A 17,693-nucleotide genomic window follows, 5' to 3' on the forward strand; every position below is an offset into this window, starting at 1 on the left:
GTCAGAAGCCTAAGACGGTGCCCTGTAAGAGAATGAATTGGAATCCAGCATCAGACACCTAGGATGACGTCCTGTGAGAGAATGAAGCTGGAGTCCAGCATCAGACACCTAGGACAGTGTCCTGTGAGAGAAGGAAGCTGGAGTCCAGCATCAGAAGCCTAGGATGGTGTCCTGTGAGAGAATAAGCTGGAGTCCAGCATCAGAAGCCTACTTGTATAGGCAACTGTCCTGGGATGGCAGCAGTGTCACGTGCTGTCCACTTTATTATCTGGCTGAGCTGAGCACGTGCTAGTCTGTGGGACACTGAAGGAGACAAATGGGCTCTAGAGTGACTGTGGCAATTTAAAAAACCCAACATTATTTTGGATGTGCATATGTAGCTGTTTAGGAAGGCAGAGGCTTCCTCGTTGAGTTTCAAATACAAAAAACTGCCACAGTCACCTCACAATACTCCATGGTGAAACCTTCTTGGTTACTGTCATTCTCATTCCTTTTCGTTCAGAACAAGAATAAAGTTGTATTTCAACTTTTTTTTTAAATAGCTTAAAGGCTGCCACAATTGGCTCGCCAAGTTCTAACACAATTAACTAACAAAATATACAGAATAATTTTTCAAAAAAATTATTTGTGATGAGGTTTAATCTTCCCAGAAAATCTACCAATAGGCAACAGGTTTTCTCTATGGTACAAAACTTTTCTGAGAATTGCTTGGAAGAAGACTCCATTTTATTGATCCTTGTGTAGATGGCACAGCTGATTAAGCATTGGACTGCGTTAAAAGGTCTGTGGTTCGAATCCAAAAGCTGCTATGCAGGAGAAAGATAAGGTAATCCCTCCACTGACAGCACTGGATGTATCAGGTTTGGGCAGCTACTGTTTCTTCCTTCACTTTCCTTTTTAAAATTATGCCAGCATTATCTGAAAATATTTTCCTCTTCCAAGGAAAACTTAGAATTCAGCTGTAGTTCTTTTTAAGCCTACACAATTGTTTGATTTGTCTCACCTGCTCCCCCATATGAAAAGTATTGATTTTACAAACTGAAAGTAATCAAATTGTTTATATGTGTTTCTTTTTAATGGTGGGAGTATTGGGAACACAGTGATCATTAATAAAATATTTAATAACTTAATAACTATCTGGGGAGGCAAGATTACTTCCTCGGAAACCCAATGGGCAGCTGTACCCTAACAGGCTAACGATAAGGCAGAATCAACTCGGTGGGCCTACGTTTGGGGACGAGGCATATATCAGAGACTAAGTAACTGTAAGGGATCAAACTAACTTACTTTCATAAAATAACTAAAATCAGGGTAACTGCGTTTGTACAGGTCACGCCAACTTGGAAAGCACTTTCACATACTGTACCTAAGGGGTCCTCCGGGCAGCCCTCAGCGCAGCCCTCAGCACAGACAGGATCACTCACGGCTCCACCTGGCAGTGAGAAAAAAGTGCTGAGAGGAGGAGGGGGACCCCAAGTCATTCAGGGGCTACGTGACAGATCCAGGGTTTACAAATAGGTCTGCTGGCTCCAAAGTCAATATGCACTTCAGGACAATAAATTCGCTCCCACTGGCTGCAGCTTTCCGTCTGCTTTCTCTAAGGATTCTTTTCCCCTTCAACCTCACGCCAGAATGTTTTTACCAAATCATTAACTCCTCCAAAGGTACAGCCTGTGTCCATGGTAAACCATGCCTTTCACTACTAAGCCTGAGTGTGTGTGGATCCATTGGACCAAACGGATGTCTCGGGGCTCAGCCTGGACATGCGTGTCCATGGTCACACAGAAACCTCACAAGACTCGGCATTCCACCCGGCTACCTTTTACACAGCATCGTGAGAAACTGTTGCGTGTAGTTCCTTGACTGTTCTTCAACAGACTGAGCCAAGACCTACTACTGCTCTCATTCAACACTAGAATTATTAATGGAAGATCGATGTGATGGTTGGGCCCTAATGACTCGAGACAGAGCCATGAACTCTGACTCTGAGGGACAGACAAGCTGGGGCAGCAGGGACACTGAAGAGAGAAGTCCAGAGCCCACTGTTAGTTCCTGGTACTGGAGTGGCCAGTGTGTTGATGTTCAGTGGAAGCTGTCAGTAGTATCAAACACCAGTCAGGAGGGGCACCAGCGCAGAACACGATTCAGCAGAGCTTCCTCCCTCAGACAGACTAGGAAGAGAAGCGTGAGGTTAGACCTCTAGAAATCAGTCACTAAAAACCCAACGGTTCCCACAGAAAACCGCGGGACTCATCTGCTAGGGACACATCGTCAGGAGAGGTCAGTCACTAGAGGTCATCTGCTGCATGACTCAGAGAGCCAGGAGGGGCAGACACAACGTGACATGGACCAGCACAGCAATGTCAACACCTGGCTGGCAGGTGTGAGCCAATTCATGTCTGGACAGCACTTCGTTCTATTGTACGTAAGGTCACACCAAGTCAGTCAAGGCCAGAACAACTATCTATCTAACCATCCGTCCATCTGTCCATCCGTCCATCCATCCATCCATCCAAGGAAAAAAGATTGTACAAGGTCTGGCAAATCTACAGGCAAGATCTGAGTGTTATGTGAACAGAGAGGCACAGTCTCAGACTTGGGAGTGAACAGGGGTTCTCTTGGGCAATCTCTGTGACACTCATACCTAGAATTCCATGTCTGAGGTGGAATTAAAGGAGACTCATGGTTAAGTCCTAGAGTCTACGTCCAGAAGAAGCTGCCAGGGACAGAGAGAGCCATGCAGGAGAGGGGACCATTGAGAAAGGACCACCACCCCAGAGGGCAGAAGGGGTTCAATGGGTGAAGACAAGCCGAAAATAAAGCCACACATGTGCACACACCTACCACCTGTATATGTGCACGTACACGCAGATACATAGAGAGAAAGCACTGACGTCCATCCTGGTTGGCTGTTGTTGTTCGATGCCACCGACTCAACTGCAACTCCTGGTGATCCTGTAACAGACCTGACCCTTGACCTGTCCTGGACCTCCCGATGAATGCTGTCATGGTCAAGCCCCCTGTGGCAGTCACTCTGTCAGTCCATCTAACGGAGAGCTGTGCTCTCACGAATCCTGGTTAAACTTGTCGTTTGTCAGGGAGGAAACTGGAAGTCCCACACTTTAGAGTAAGGAGAGGGTGCTAAGTCCCTGAGCTGAGGCCCCGTGAAAACCCCCCGACCTCACGGTGTTTACTTTCCACAGCTTCTACTGCCTTTCACAACTCAGTGCGGATAGATTATGATTACTGAAGTGAATTTTAATGATAATAGGGTTGGCTTCCAAATTATTTATGCAGAGGCAATATCATCTTTCATGTGACTGCTGGGAAGCGGCCTCACGGCCTCCAGTCCCTCCCCTCGAGATGGAACTGAGATTAGCTGTCATGGCTCACTGCTGTGTGCTATTATCTTATCATTATAAATAACAGTGAAGGTTAAAGATAACAGCTATGATAGAAATCTGCCCTTAATGCAAATAATGGTGTCTATAGGCTTAGCGACTAATAGAGTAATTAACCAATGAAAACACACATGCTGAGAGAAAGGGCTGCTCTGTACCAGAGCCTACAGACCCCACTCCCTAACAGTGGGGCGCCTGCCAGGCACAGACCCCTGCATTAGTCTCACCTCGTCCTGAATGTGCTCTCCAGTGAGATTTTTAGGGAGCTCTGGTGACCTACGGAGTCGCACTGCTAAAGGGAAGCATGTAGTCTGAATTCGGCAGCTGCTCCATGGGAGAAAGATGGTAATCTCCTCTCCTGCAATTCACTGCCTCTGAAAATCCACTGGCGGCCCAGCAGTGAGTCAGTTCTCACTCTCCATGGCACATAACAAGCACAAAGTGATCTTCAGAAGCCATGGTGGTACAGTGTGTTAGCTGTTGGGAGCCCACCGGCCACTGCTTGGGAGAAAGACAGGCGGTTTCCTCCATGGTCTCCTCCAATCAAGGATTACAGCGTCAGAGAGCCACCATGAGGCTGAACCAAGTCGACAGTGGTGGGCTTGGTTTGGTTTGGGTAAGTGATCTTATTAACAGTATCATCTTCCCAGCGCAGAATAATCATCTTAATAAGAAAGCAAGCATTCCACCTACACGCATCTAACATGAAAACTGCCATCAAAGCTTTCAGCGGCCTCAGTCACATCCAGCAAGCCTCCGGAGCTGATGGCAGCGGGTTTACACTGCTGGTTGTGTACCACACGGCACCACAGAACACAGGACCAATACTGACCTCTCAGGACTACAGATCACAAGCAGCAGCTCAGACATGAAAGCGGCTGACCACAGAGGTCAAAAGAGCGACTGACACGCTAGCAACAAAGCGTGAGAGGCTACACATCTTCACGGGAGGGGACACGGCCCAGCTCTGGGCTATTTCACTGAGGCACGTCTTTGAATCCCTGCTCAGAAAGACAGGGGTGGGAGATGCAGAGAGAACCCTGCAGGTTAAGACAAAGTATCAACACCCATGGTTTCTCTTTGGGTGTTCATCACCCAAAGAGTAACAACAGTGTCCGCATGCCCCCATCCTCTGAAAGGACCTTGTCCAGGAGGACAAACGGGAAGATCACTAGGAGGACATCTAACTCTACAGCCTGGATGTCAACTTCTCACTCCCAGTGTCCTAACGAGCGCCCGGGAAACCCTGTCACGGATGTGAAGAGAAGCAAGTCCTCCGCCTCTCGACCTCCAGCCCACAGCCCAAGTCGACAGCTTCTCTGCCAAACCCTGGGCAGAGTGGAAGGCAAGTCTTCGTTCTAGTAAAACCTCAGAGCTCAAAGAAATGCGAACCCACCCCAAGTACAAGTCCTCTGCAGGACGTTCCTATCACCCTGGTGAAAAGGCTACAAAGCAAACGCCCACGAAGCGTGCACTTGCCAGGACTTGGGCTCCCCGAAGTGCAGGTAGTTGATGCTGTAGAGGTCCATGTCCTCCGTGTGCCAGGCGAAGGTGGTCTTCCACATGCCGAAGTAGAGGTAAGGGGTGTTGACGCCTTCGATGGAAATGCCACACTCTTCCCCGACGACATCCAAGACAGTGTTCAAGCGAGAGATGTTCCATTCATCCACACCCTGTAGCCAGCGGAGAGGAGAGAGACAATGAAATGCTGTGAACTGCAGAAGGTAACGGTGACCAGTCCACCCTCCACCTGCCAAGTTACCAGCCTACGTCTTCATTCACTGAGAACTGAAACAGAAACCAAGCATAATTCAAGAGCCATGTGTATATATATCTCCATTAATATTAATCAAGATTGCTACCAGAAAACGGTAGCCTCCCGTCCCTTTTCCATGAGGGATACTTTAGACGACCCCCACTGGATGCCTGAAAACCCTTTATAGCATAATATAATAATATCCCTATATACTATCATTATATGCTGTAATAAAGTTTAATTTACAAACCCTAGATAAATCCCTCCAAATTATTTAGGAACAATGATGTAAGTTTGAGGACTAAGATACACACGATTCAGGACATGGTCTTTTCAATCACATACATCTGAGAGCTGGACAGTGAATTAGGATGACAGAAGAAGAATTGATTTTGAATTGTGGGTTGGAGAAGAGCGCTGAATATTCCATGGACGGCCAAAATAATACACACAGATATGTCCTGGAGAAGGTGCAGCCAGAGTGTTCCCTGGAAGCAAGGATGATAAAGCTTCACCTCACACACTGTGGGCATGCTGTTGAAGATGCTATTCACTGGAGTGGGAAAGACCTGGGAGATGCTTGGGAAGGTGGAGGGATGGCGAAGGGAAGCTAGGCCCTCAGCCAGGTGGAATGACACAGTGGCTGCAGCAATGGGCTCAAGTGTGTCAAGAGACTGGAAGGATGGTACAGGATAGGACAGGGTTCAGAAATGTTCATAGGGTTGCTCTGAGTCATACCCAACTCGACAGCACCTAACAACAACAACAATATATAACATTATTACACCCTATAATAAAGTTTCACTTACAAAGTAGGCACAGTAAGAGAATAATCATAACTAATAATTGATACAGTAACTGGGGCAATGGCGGTTGGTATGTCAGAATTACCGAGACGGGCTCAGGACAGGGGAGGGCTCAGAGCTACTATACGTAGGGTCACTACGGGTCACAGGCAACTCAACGGTACATAACTATAGAGATAATATATTTGGGTTTTTTTATTTAAGCCTCTTGTTTAGAGTCAACAAGCCCTCAGTGGAGGGCCTTTGTATTTAAAAGTCAGTTGTTACTATATTTTGGAGGAACATTTCTTCTAAGTGGCACAGCACTCTTCTGTCAGTATGCTGTACTGAGGTAACCTGGGGTTGCTGTGATGCTGGACCTTGTGCCATTGGGGTGTCAAATGCCATAATGGTTATCCATGGTGGACAGTGTTTGGTGGAGCTCCCAGTGTAAGACAGGTTTGGAAGCAGGAGTGACATTCACTTTCTAAACCACATGCCTCTGGAAACTCTATGAACTTTGAGAAATGATGACAGCTATAGAAAGGCTTCAGGTCTTTTTGTTCATAGGGTCACTAGGAGTCGTGCTCAACTCGACGGCAATCAACAGCAACAATAAAGAAACAGCAATCATTACATCCAACAAAGATTCCTTGAACTGCAATGCCATACAGTGATCTGATGACCGAGACAGTGGCTGTGGGAGATCTGGAGGTGGGGAGTTCAACGTGGACAGGCTGCACAAGGAACGAGTCAGAGCCCGGGCAAGACGGTGTGAGGCAGTGAGAAACAGCTCTGAACGGCATACCGCTTAACGTACACACTGTTTATTACGGAATTTTCCATTGCAAATGGAAACCCCCATCGACCACAGAATAAATCAATCACAGAAAACTAAACCGTCGCTAAGGAGGGACAACTGGCAGGGGTTCATTCACATCTCATCTGAGAGAGGCCAGTAACACAACGCATCAGCTCCAACCATTTCAATTTCTGCACAAGATCCATCTTTTCCTACGAACTCTATGCAAGTTCAAAGTCAAATCATTATTCTAGATCACACATCATTGTGCTTACAAGGCTCTTTCAACTAAATATCAGCACATAATGCTGACTGGACATCTCAAACACAAAAATGCCTACTAAAAAATAGCTTTTAAGGGAGCTCTGGTGGCCTAGTGGCAAGAAACTGTGCTGCAATCCCAAAGGCAAGCGTTTCAAATCCACCAGATGCTCCTCTGGAGAATGGAGGTCAGTCTCCTCCTGTGCCAGTCGGATCCGACTCAACGGTACACAACAAGACAAAGAGAAAGAAAACAGCTCTTGCAACCCAGCATGGCCAGTACGGGGGGAGAGAGATGTTTAAACCCAGCGGTGTGAGGACTAAGGAAAGACTGGATCTTCTTGTTAAGCCGCATCAGAACTGCCTACAGCCTCTTCCTGGCTATAATCTATATGGAAACAGACCACTTGATCTTCCTCCCAGAGACTGCTGCAGAAATTCAAACCAATGACCTTTCGGACAGCAGTCTGTAATAGCCATTGTGGCACCAGGATCCTTGTTAGAATTTACCAATCAATTTTCAAGTCCCTGTAGGTCCACAGGTGCTTAATAATGCTTATAAAATATGATCTTTAATTACATATTCATCTATATCTTTTCATCGCATCCCTGTTCCACAGTCAGCTTGGACATATCAGGGAGTAGGTGTGTACCACACGCACGCAGAGGGAGACCAAGATGTCTCCGAACGCTTTCAGTCCTATGAAAGAGAGGCATGCGATTCACTTTTGTCTCCCACCAATGTCCTCCCTCACCCACCAGAGCAGCAGGTTGAGGCTTCCTCACACCCGAGGAAAGCTTTCAGGGTGCTTGTGTTTCCTCACTGGGGTGTTTGAGATGATTTCCTAATCAGCATGGTCATCTCACCACCTCCAGCTTGGGGAGACTGGAAAACCACGGATGGAGCAGTTAATGAAGCTTTGACTCAGGTAACACAGCTGAGACTGCCACTTAATCCCCAAAGTCCCTAACCCAGCCACGCTGTCTCTGCAACTCGACGCCCACCCTGAGAAGTGTGCTGCTCGTGAAGGGGTCAAAGTTGAGGTTTCCCGTAGAGAAGATCCCAGGTTCTAAACTAGTAGAGTCTGATTATACAAAATATTTTATCTCACTCTTTTATAGCGATGCAATCAGACTCCAGTCCAATCAGTCTAATAATAGAGTCCTATTTCAGAGTCATTACTGAAGCAATGGATCTGAAGTAATAAATGAGCTCCGTATTACAGGACCCATTTTTAAACTGCGACTTTAGACACAGATGATTCCTCTGAAATCCCTGCGTCTATTTCTGCCCTGTGCCATCTTTCAGAATTAATGCTGGATGAGTCGCTGGACACCCCTCGACCGTGGACGTATGGCTAAGAGGAAGTGAGGAGCACAGCCTGCGATGGTCCCAGTGAGTGGACGCGGCCTCACGGTGAGCCGTCTGACGGAGAGAGAACCGCCCCCGGGGCTGCCGGGCTGTAATCGTTACAGAAGCAGCTCACCTGCTCTTTCCCCCCAAGAAATGAGTCCCTGGGGGGTTCGAACCGCCAGCCTTTTGGTTAGCAGAAAGCACTCAAGCACTGCACCACAGACTCCTTTAAATAAAGAGTGCCGGCCTCAGAAATCCCAGCGTTTACCTCAGCTTGGCCACAGCCACGGCCAGGAGGAAGGTCACGGAGCTTTCCAAGCGCCCAGGCTTTGAGAACCGGGGTTCTCAGGGTTACTGCACCAGCCCCGCAGACACTGAGCAGGTTCAAGGACACGGAGCCTTAGGAGACTGAAAACTCGTAGACCTGATATCATCCTCACCCCCGCTATTCTGCCGTACATCTTACAGGGAAACCTCCCTAAAGACAAGTCAGCCACGTGTAAGTGACACTAAAAAGCTGCCTATAGTGCAGGACTATGGCTCGCTCCATTAATGGACAAATAATATGTTTGCAGGCCAAGATTCTATAGTTCTGTTTCTAAAATAAAAGTCATATACTTTTAGGGGGCTCTAGTGGCCTAGTGGCAAGAAATTGCACTGCAATCCCAGAGGCATGCGGTTCAAATCCACCAGATGCTCTGCTGGAGAAGGAGGGAAGATCTCCTCCTGGACCAATCAGATCCTATTTGATGGTACATACACACACACCAAATAGTAAAATAAAATTTAAAAAAAAAATTACTAAAAAAACATAGAAGTCCTATCATTTCAATTCAAGAGATTGTGAAAATCCTTAGAACCAACAGTGCCAGCAAGGCTGAGAATAAAGTGAACTACATCAAAACCCCTTCTCCGGCCACTGTGCTCTACTACTGTCTGAACAGGGGTCCTGGTGGTCCAGTGGGTGGTTAAGGCACTTGGCTGCCAACAGAAAGACTGGCAGCTCCAACCCCCCACCTGCTCCCCAGGAGAAGCACACGGCAGACCGAAGGCCCTCAGTGTGATTCCATCCAGCCTGCCCTCCACCGCCCAGACCCGACCTCAGGGGCGTCCACCTCCTCACCAGTCTGCGGCATGAGCTGCCCCATCAGGGCGAGGCAGGCAATAACGGGATTTTGGGTTTTCCTGACTAGTTTTCAGGAACACTTTCCTAGTGAGCCATGACTTCTGCAACTGAGAGCTTTGTCAGAGGTCTCTCCTCTGCACTGCTCGACCTCCCCCCTCCCATGAACCAGGCGGGCGGTTATAAAGAAGCATGACATTCTCCCAAACCACCCCTGAGGCAGAAGCAGGCTGAGAGGAGGACCAGGCTTCTACAGAAGGGGTGAAGTGCTCCGAGCTAGTGTTCCAGCATGAAGAGGCATCGTCAAACCTATGCGGAAAGACCCAAGGTGTTGCGCAGAGCTGTTCTCTATCAAGGTCACTCTATCTGAGGTCACATCCAAGTCACCACACATGCCCTTCACTGGACACGAACAGCCTCGATGACCTCTGCCATGGAACAGTCGAGCCCTGGAAGCCTGAGGACCGTCATTCCACCAAATACTGGCAGAAATCTCACCAAAACCCACGTCAGCTCTTTCAAGTGCTGACTCTCTGGGATCAAACTGAGAGCTGCAACTTGAAAGATCAGACAAGAACCCTAGAGGGGAGTAAGTTCACGTTAACACGGCAGGAAGAAAAGGAGCAAGAATGATCCCCCCAAGTCAAGGACAAAGCCGACATCACTAAATCACGCCACGGACAAATGACTGAGCTGGCATATGTTACTAGCGTGCAGTCTTAACAAGAAGCAAAACTCTTCTTAAACGAGAAAGAATTCTGAAAGAAAAACAATGACATTAATCACACAGAGAAACGTGATTCAAACAAGACCACCTGGACAACCTCAACCGATTTGCTCGATACATAAAGTGGGACTCACGTAAACCACTGATGCTATGCACAGGCCTGACACCTTTGAAGCTTTGACAGAGAAGCACATGGTAAGAGGAGGTTCCAGACATCTGCTCAGTGCACGCTGAACGTGCCACCTTTTCTCCAGGACAAAAGAAAACTGTACCTTTTTCATTATGAAAATGAAAGCTCTCATCTACATTTCAGATAGACTGAAAATTTCCTCAAGCTCTCTGTAAAATAAGAAAAAAATATTTGAGCTTCCTGTAGAATATATACATACTACCTTAAAGTCAATTAAGAGTCGAACATGACAGCTCTTTTTGTTTCTTCTCTGCTATAAAAAAATCTTATTCTCTAAACTTTCCACTTATTAAACATAACTACATTTCTTCAATTTAATGCACAAAACACTTAAATTTGTGTGGCTGTGCTTTCTTCTCTTTCTAGAATCTAGATAATAACTAGTAGAACCAATTTTCAAAGAAAGTTGTAAGTCATGTCAAAAGGCAGACTGGTCATCTTAACCAAGGTAAATGTGAAAGGGAAAAGGAGATGAGCAGAGAAGGAGAAGAGGGGAATTTCAATAAAAAAGAACGAACAGAAAGCAGGCAGCTCCTCCACGGTGCCGTCTCCCTGAGGGGCTGAGGTTAAAAGTGTCCTGGTTCCTGCAAGAAGCAACACAATTTTCTCAAAACAAAAGCATCCTCCATCCAGACGACAAATTACAATCAAGTCAAAGCACACAATCCAAGATGATCCCGCACACGGAAAACACCTGACCACTGTTGAGAGCCAGTACACACACCGAAGGGCAGATCCTCCTCCCCAAAGACCCCAGCGAGGAGAACCATCCAGAAAAAGACTAAAGCGGTCGTTAAATGTCTCAAGAACTAAAGAATGGAATGATCAGAAGAAGCGCTAAAACACCAGTTGTCAGATTTTGGAAGAAGGATGGTTTCTAGGAGTTAAATGTATAATTATTAAATCCAGTGCTTGGGAAGCAGTGACGCATTCTGTAGGGTTTTGGTTTTTTTCACAGTGATGCGAAATTTGATAATGATTATGGGCAATGGTATCACAACATGATTAACATAATTGATACTAGTAATTCACACAACTGGATAATCCTGACTTATCAAAGGTTCTGTCACATATATTTTTCTATTTTTAAAAAGAGCTCAATAAAAAGCAGTGAGTCAGAAGAGAAGTAGTTAGGCAGGAGATAAAATTTTTTTAGGAGATAAAATTTTAAAAATTAATACATAATACAGTATAGAAAGACAATGAGATAGAAAAGCCGAGAGGTAAAATAAGTAAGAGAGAGGCTGGAGTAAGAAGGTCTAAGGTTTGCATAATTAGTCACAGGAGAAAAAATTATAAATCATAAATATTGACATTAAAATTAACACCCATTCATTGGAAGACACTACAAATAAACACACACACACACACACACACAGAGGGGATTCTGAAGGGAGTCTAACTAGAGGTACAGCCAGGAGGGAATGGGTGCTGAGCCCACGGAGGGGTTGCAATCTCTGTCACAAAGCAGAGTGCACGCCTACTGCAGAAGTCACAGCGAATGTGCTCTATAAACTTGCATTCAGACCACAAGAGAAAAAAAATTCAACTATTTATTTAACTCAGTATCAGCTTCGAGAGAGCAATCAGCTGGCCCAGTGGACAGAAAGCGATGCCACCAAGCCAAAGGTGGGTGACTTATTCCGCTGCCCTCGGCCTGTCTTTCACTGTTTTTGTTCAGACATTCCTCTAGGTCGTATAGCCCTGGTGTACAAGTTGCCGTATAGCGGTCACCTGTGGTTGCTGTGAGGCTGAACACTGTGACACTAGTGTGTCAAATGCGTTAATGGTTGGCTACCCAATGTGGACAGAGAAGGGGGTGGAGCTCCCCAATTAAAACAAGCTTGGAATGAGGAGTGGCATCCACTTCCATAATAGCTTGCCTCCAGAAACCCTATGAATCTGGAGAGAGGATGAAAGACACCCAGGCGTCGAGGACTCTCCTTCATAGGGTCGCTATGAGTCACCTGTGACTCGACAGCACTTAACAACAACAACAACATTTAATTAACTATCAGTTTTCTAGTTCCAGTTGTTAAACTAGATGGGGGTTTAGGATAGCCAGTGTGTAACTGTGGTCAAAGTGTCACATTAAAGTGACTAGATACTATAGTTCAAAAACAAAGAAAGAAAGAAACCTGGAAGCAGACGCTGGCTGGGTCAGGACCTAGGGCTTCCCTCCTGGCACCACTGGGGCAGGATCCCACTGGCATGAAGAAGTCAGTGGGGAGAACTCTGCCAACAGCTGGGGTATCTTCATCAGCCCTAACCCTAAACAAACCTCACTGAGGGGCTTTCAGAGGAGACCTAAACCATGTCACTTGCTGAGATGCAGGCTGGATTTATACATGCAATGACAATTGTCTTGGTCAAAATCAGCCACTGATAAGGTTTTTTTTGAGGGGGGGGGATTGTTGTTGTTGTTGTTGTTATTTTTTGTGTCTACCGTCAAATCAGATCTAACTGGTACAGGAGCAGATTACCCCTCCTTCTCCAGCGGAGCATCTGTTGGACATTGCTGAGTTCTTAATAAAAGCTCAAGGTTGCTTGGTTTTGTATTGTTTAGGTTTATTTTAACACTGAATCCCTAGCTTTGGTCCAAATCCACCAGCTGTTCCAGGGAAGATGGGCAATCTCCTCCTGTGCAATTTCCTGCCTCTGAAAACCAGCTGGAGTATCAGCTCTGGGTCGGTTCTGACTCCATGGAACACAGTAACAACAATCTCTGGTACACGATTTAGTGGGTCCTGTCCTGGGTGCACATCTCAAGTATTTTGTTCTCCCCTATGAGGAAGACGCCCCTCTTCTATCATCCCATTCTACAGATGCACCCAAGAAGTCATAATCACGTGGCCAGGGTATGGGCTCAAAAGTGGAAGCTCTAAGCCATGCTCGCTCACCAATATTTCAGAAGGCATCTGACCAAAGCATTACAGAAATCAACTCTCGTCTCCTTCCTTCTGCACAACTGAGGACAGAAACTCCCATTTACCCTGTGGGAATGAGAGAAGAAACTCCTCACCGGCGACTGGGGTCGGAGTCTGGGTTTTGCCTGTTTTCATTCTTTCGAAGCTGGTAGGGAGTTGTGCGGCTAATCCAAAGTCTGCACCCCTCTGGCAATTCACGTCCACCAGCGGTTCCTCAGGAAAATGATGGGTAATCTCCTCCTGTGTGACTTACAGCTCTAAGTCAGTTCTGACTTGATGAGAAATGTAAAGGAAGTTGGCAAGAGGAAATTTAGAAATCCTGACCTGGGTCAACTGCAGGGCTCACAGATGCCAATGAGAAGTCAGACCAGACTGAATTCCACAAAAAAAAAAAAAAATCACAGGAACTTTATTTTACTCACACACGTGGCTGGTGTGGAAAGTTCCAATACTCTGAAACTCCACTCCCTTAAAAGCGATCATTTATTTCAATGTTTAATAACATCATTAAACCCTGTATTCAGACCTTGACAGGTTTCTAAACACAGAAAATTAGACCTACACACGCAACCTTTGTTCCTATTTATTAGAATATTAAGTCCTGTCTCTCTGCCAATTCTTTTTAAGCTGCATTACCCAGAACAACACAGGAACAAGACCTTAGATTCTGGAGCAGAGACTGTCAGCAGCTGCCTAAGAACTGAAACCCAAACAAACAAAGAAAAAGCCCTGAATCCACTGTCATCAAGTCAACTGCTATTCATGGTGACCCCTCAAGAAGTTTCTGAGCCTATAAATCTCTACAGGAGGAAACTGTCTATCATTCTCCCTTGAGATCCCTAGTGTATTTGAACCTCTGACCTTTTGTTCAACAGGCCAACATGTAGCACACTACATCACCGGGCATCCTGAATACTGTTCTCAGCTCTCTGTTCTCCCCTTCACCAAGAGAACCCCATTAACTTAAGGGGGCAGCATATCTAGAGACGGGAGCTCTCGTGGCGCCGTCCACCAGCATGACGCACCAAAAGGCTGCATGTCTCCAATGGTTCCAATTCACCATCTGCCCCGAGGGAGAAAGACTGGCAGTCTCCCAGTTCCCACTCACAGCCTGTAAACCGGAAGGAAGGTGAGCAGCTATGAGTCACATGCGTGTATCCAGAGAACTCCATTTCCAGCTTCCCTTGCCACTGAGCACAGTCCTGGCCACTGAGGGGTCAGGTTGACAAGAGTCAGGGGAAGACAGCATCTGGCCAGGACACTCTCTGGTCAGGGGCAGGTTCCTCGCTCACTAACTGATGGAAATGAGGTCGTGGTATGCTCTACTCCTCCCCCTACCGGTGAAGTACAGTTAGGTCGTTTCCACCCTTTCGCTGCTGTGAACAGAGCTGCAGGGAATGCTGGTGTCACGTGAAGATCGAAGAAATGTCAAGTGCTCGGTTACACTTGTATTTACCACATTTAAAAAACAGTCATAAATTAACGCACCTAAATAAATAAATGAACACTTCTCAAAGGTCTGTGTCACTAATGTGATCTTTAAGTAAAGAGAAGTCAAAGTCACTGAGCTTTAAAACAGTGCCAAAGCACCTGCTGAACTTGAGCCTTTGTTTAACAACTGATTAAGGAAAATCCAGCGCAAGCAACAAGCAAGCAGAGAGCGCATGGGCAGCCCCGCACCCCCAGGGAACTCCCCTACTCCCTCTCCGGGTTCGCCCAGGTCATCTCTCTGCCCTCGCTTCCCTTCACTTCTGCACTGCTGCCCCGTTCCTCACTCAGGCCACCTCAGACATAAGGCCTTCTCCTACCACCTGGCACCCAGCGGGGCCTGGGGACTGTCCCTCACTCAGGAAGAAACACCACCCCACGTCCTGCTGTCTCTCGTTTGCTTTCCTCACAGAGCGCAACTCTGAGCAACAGCACATGTTATGTTTAAAGAATAAGGAAACTAGCACTGGTAAGCTTCCTGATCATGAAGTATTTACTTAACGGAGAACATCTGGGAAACACAAAAGCATGGCTGGTTTGAAAGAGAGAGAAAGATTATTTCTTTTCCAACCATAAGCTCACAAACAAGAGAACACCACCACTGGTCTGCAATGGCATCTTTCCCAGTCTCTAATCATTCTTCAGAAAGAATGTAATCAGAGGTAGACTCCTGGAATTCAGGGCCTCACCTTGACCCCAGTGACCCCAAAGACCCCAGGACAGAGAGTGGTGCAGGCTGGAGCCTTTGGGGGAGGGGGTGGGCGAACAGCTCTCCCAGCCTCCTCAGGGTGCTCTCTACCTGTGGCCAACCAGACGATGTAAGAGGGGCTCAACACAACACCGGGAAGCTGGCGTAAGCTTGTCAGGACCTTTGGGGGTGTTACCTGTGCCCAGTTATCCTGTTCTTCGTGAGGAAAGTTTTCACATGTATGCACAAATACGGGGTGTGAGAGAGAGAGAGAGAGAGAGAGAGAGTGTGTGTGTGTGTGTGTGTGTGTGTGTGTGTGTACACATATACAACTACACACACCACACACACAAATCCAATATGTAAACATTTTCTATCAGAAAGATAGATGATAGATAGATAGATAGGTAGATAGATAGACAGACGGATAGATAGATAGATAGATAGATAGATAGATAGATAGATAGATAGATATAGATAGATAAGAGGGAGAAAGAGAGCTACAACAACAACATATATATGTTCAAGTTATTGAATATCCAAAGTGTTCTCGTAGCCTGGTGGGTAGGGAGTTGTACAGTCAAGCCACAGAAACGTAGTTCAAATCTACAAGCTGCTCTACAGCAGAAAGATGGACAATCTCTTCCCGTGCAATTTACAGCCAAGGAAAACTCAGTGGAGGGTCAGCTGTCAGTCCCAACTAGATAGCAATGAAGTTGTTGTTGTTGTTTATGTTGTATAAAATACATCATCCATCAGCTCTGTAAAAGGACACATAACCATCTTCCTTGTGACACAGCAATTGTTTCACATTCTTTGCTACAATTAACAATTCCGGAAAATAATTCTGATGTAGAAACACTGGTCTATGTTTCTGAACATTTCTAAAGTGAATGTGAATCAATAGTTCTCCTGGACAATAGAGATACTTGACATTTTCTTCTCAATTTATATATTCTGCCCCAAAATAAAGCTCGATTCAAGGACATCTCATCGGCATTCTTCTGTGAGAACACCAACTGGGCCTGTGCTGACTTCTAAGCACCTCGCAGGGAAGCACCTGCGCCCCCAGCCCTCCTCACGCCTCCGCAGAGCACTCAGGGTCTCACGTATATTTGCTGGTAAACCGAACGACAGCTTTCTGACACGCCATGTGTCAATGTCGAAGCCTACCAGCAAAGAGGTCAAGTTAAAGTAGTGCCCCATTCTAGTTAAACAATCTACAGTCAAGTTTTCATGTCAATTCTTCCCAACTGGACTCAGGCAGCCTGAGATGAATGTGTGGGGCCAGCGCACCATCTGGTGGACGCAGGTGGTTAAGACACCCACCCGACCGTGGGAAGAAAACGACGGCACCCTCTACGGGCTAAAGGTCCAAAGCCGGATTCCCCTGTTGGCCCAGAGATCACAATGTGACAAAATTCTAAAATAATATTTTTAAAAAATCTAATTTATAACAACTATGAGATATCATCTCACCCCAGTCAGAACAACAAAATTTAACAGAACAGCAAGCAACAAATGCTGGCGAGGTTGTGGAGAAACTGGAACCCTTGGATTCACTGTTGGTAGAAGTGTAAAATGGTGCAAACACTGTGGAAGGCAGTGTGGCACTTTCTCAAAAAGTTGCAAATAGAGATACCATTCGACCCAGCAATTCCACTACTGGGAATATATCCCAAAGAGACCATAACTGACATCCAAACAGATATATGCACACCCATGTTTATTGTAGCTTTGTTCACAATAGCCAGGGGTTGGAAACAACCTAAGTGCCCATCAACAACCGAATGGATAGAGAAGCTGAGAAGCTGTGGTATATTCACACAATGGAATACTATGCTGCATTGAAAAAGGAGGAATTCATGCAACATTATTCAAAATGGGTGGCCTTGGAAGACATTACGCTGAGTGAAATATCTCAGTCACAAAAGGACAAACACAGTATAGTTCCACTGCTACAGAATGGGACTGACATTGGGGGTAGGGTAAGAATGAGAAAAACTGGATGAATTATGTATACTGCATTGAAACCGATAAGGGAAAGAACAGTCTAAAAGCAATATATTTTAGGGCATTATGATTATCATAAGAGTCCGGAATGAAGGTTGCAGAGTGGAGTGGCCGGGGGACGACGACGACTGTATACCAATGAAGGGATTTTTTCTTTTACTTTTCAAGAAGAGCAAAT

General features: G+C 46.2%; 1 protein-coding gene across 1 annotated transcript in view; it reads right to left on the reverse strand.

The window, feature by feature from the left end:
* Window positions 1-17,693, reverse strand: part of KDM4C (lysine (K)-specific demethylase 4C) — a 311,865-nt gene that overhangs the window by 235,110 nt on the left and 59,062 nt on the right. Inside the window, exon 4 of the mRNA XM_006881356.1 lies at window positions 4,881-5,074. Within this exon, the coding sequence (XP_006881418.1) occupies window positions 4,881-5,074 (194 nt within the window). The remainder of the gene's footprint in view (window positions 1-4,880; window positions 5,075-17,693) is intronic.

This window comes from Elephantulus edwardii, unplaced genomic scaffold, assembly GCF_000299155.1.
Source record: "Elephantulus edwardii isolate Elephantulus edwardi_28Jun2011 unplaced genomic scaffold, EleEdw1.0 scaffold00014, whole genome shotgun sequence".
NCBI classification, from domain to species: Eukaryota; Metazoa; Chordata; class Mammalia; order Macroscelidea; family Macroscelididae; genus Elephantulus; species Elephantulus edwardii.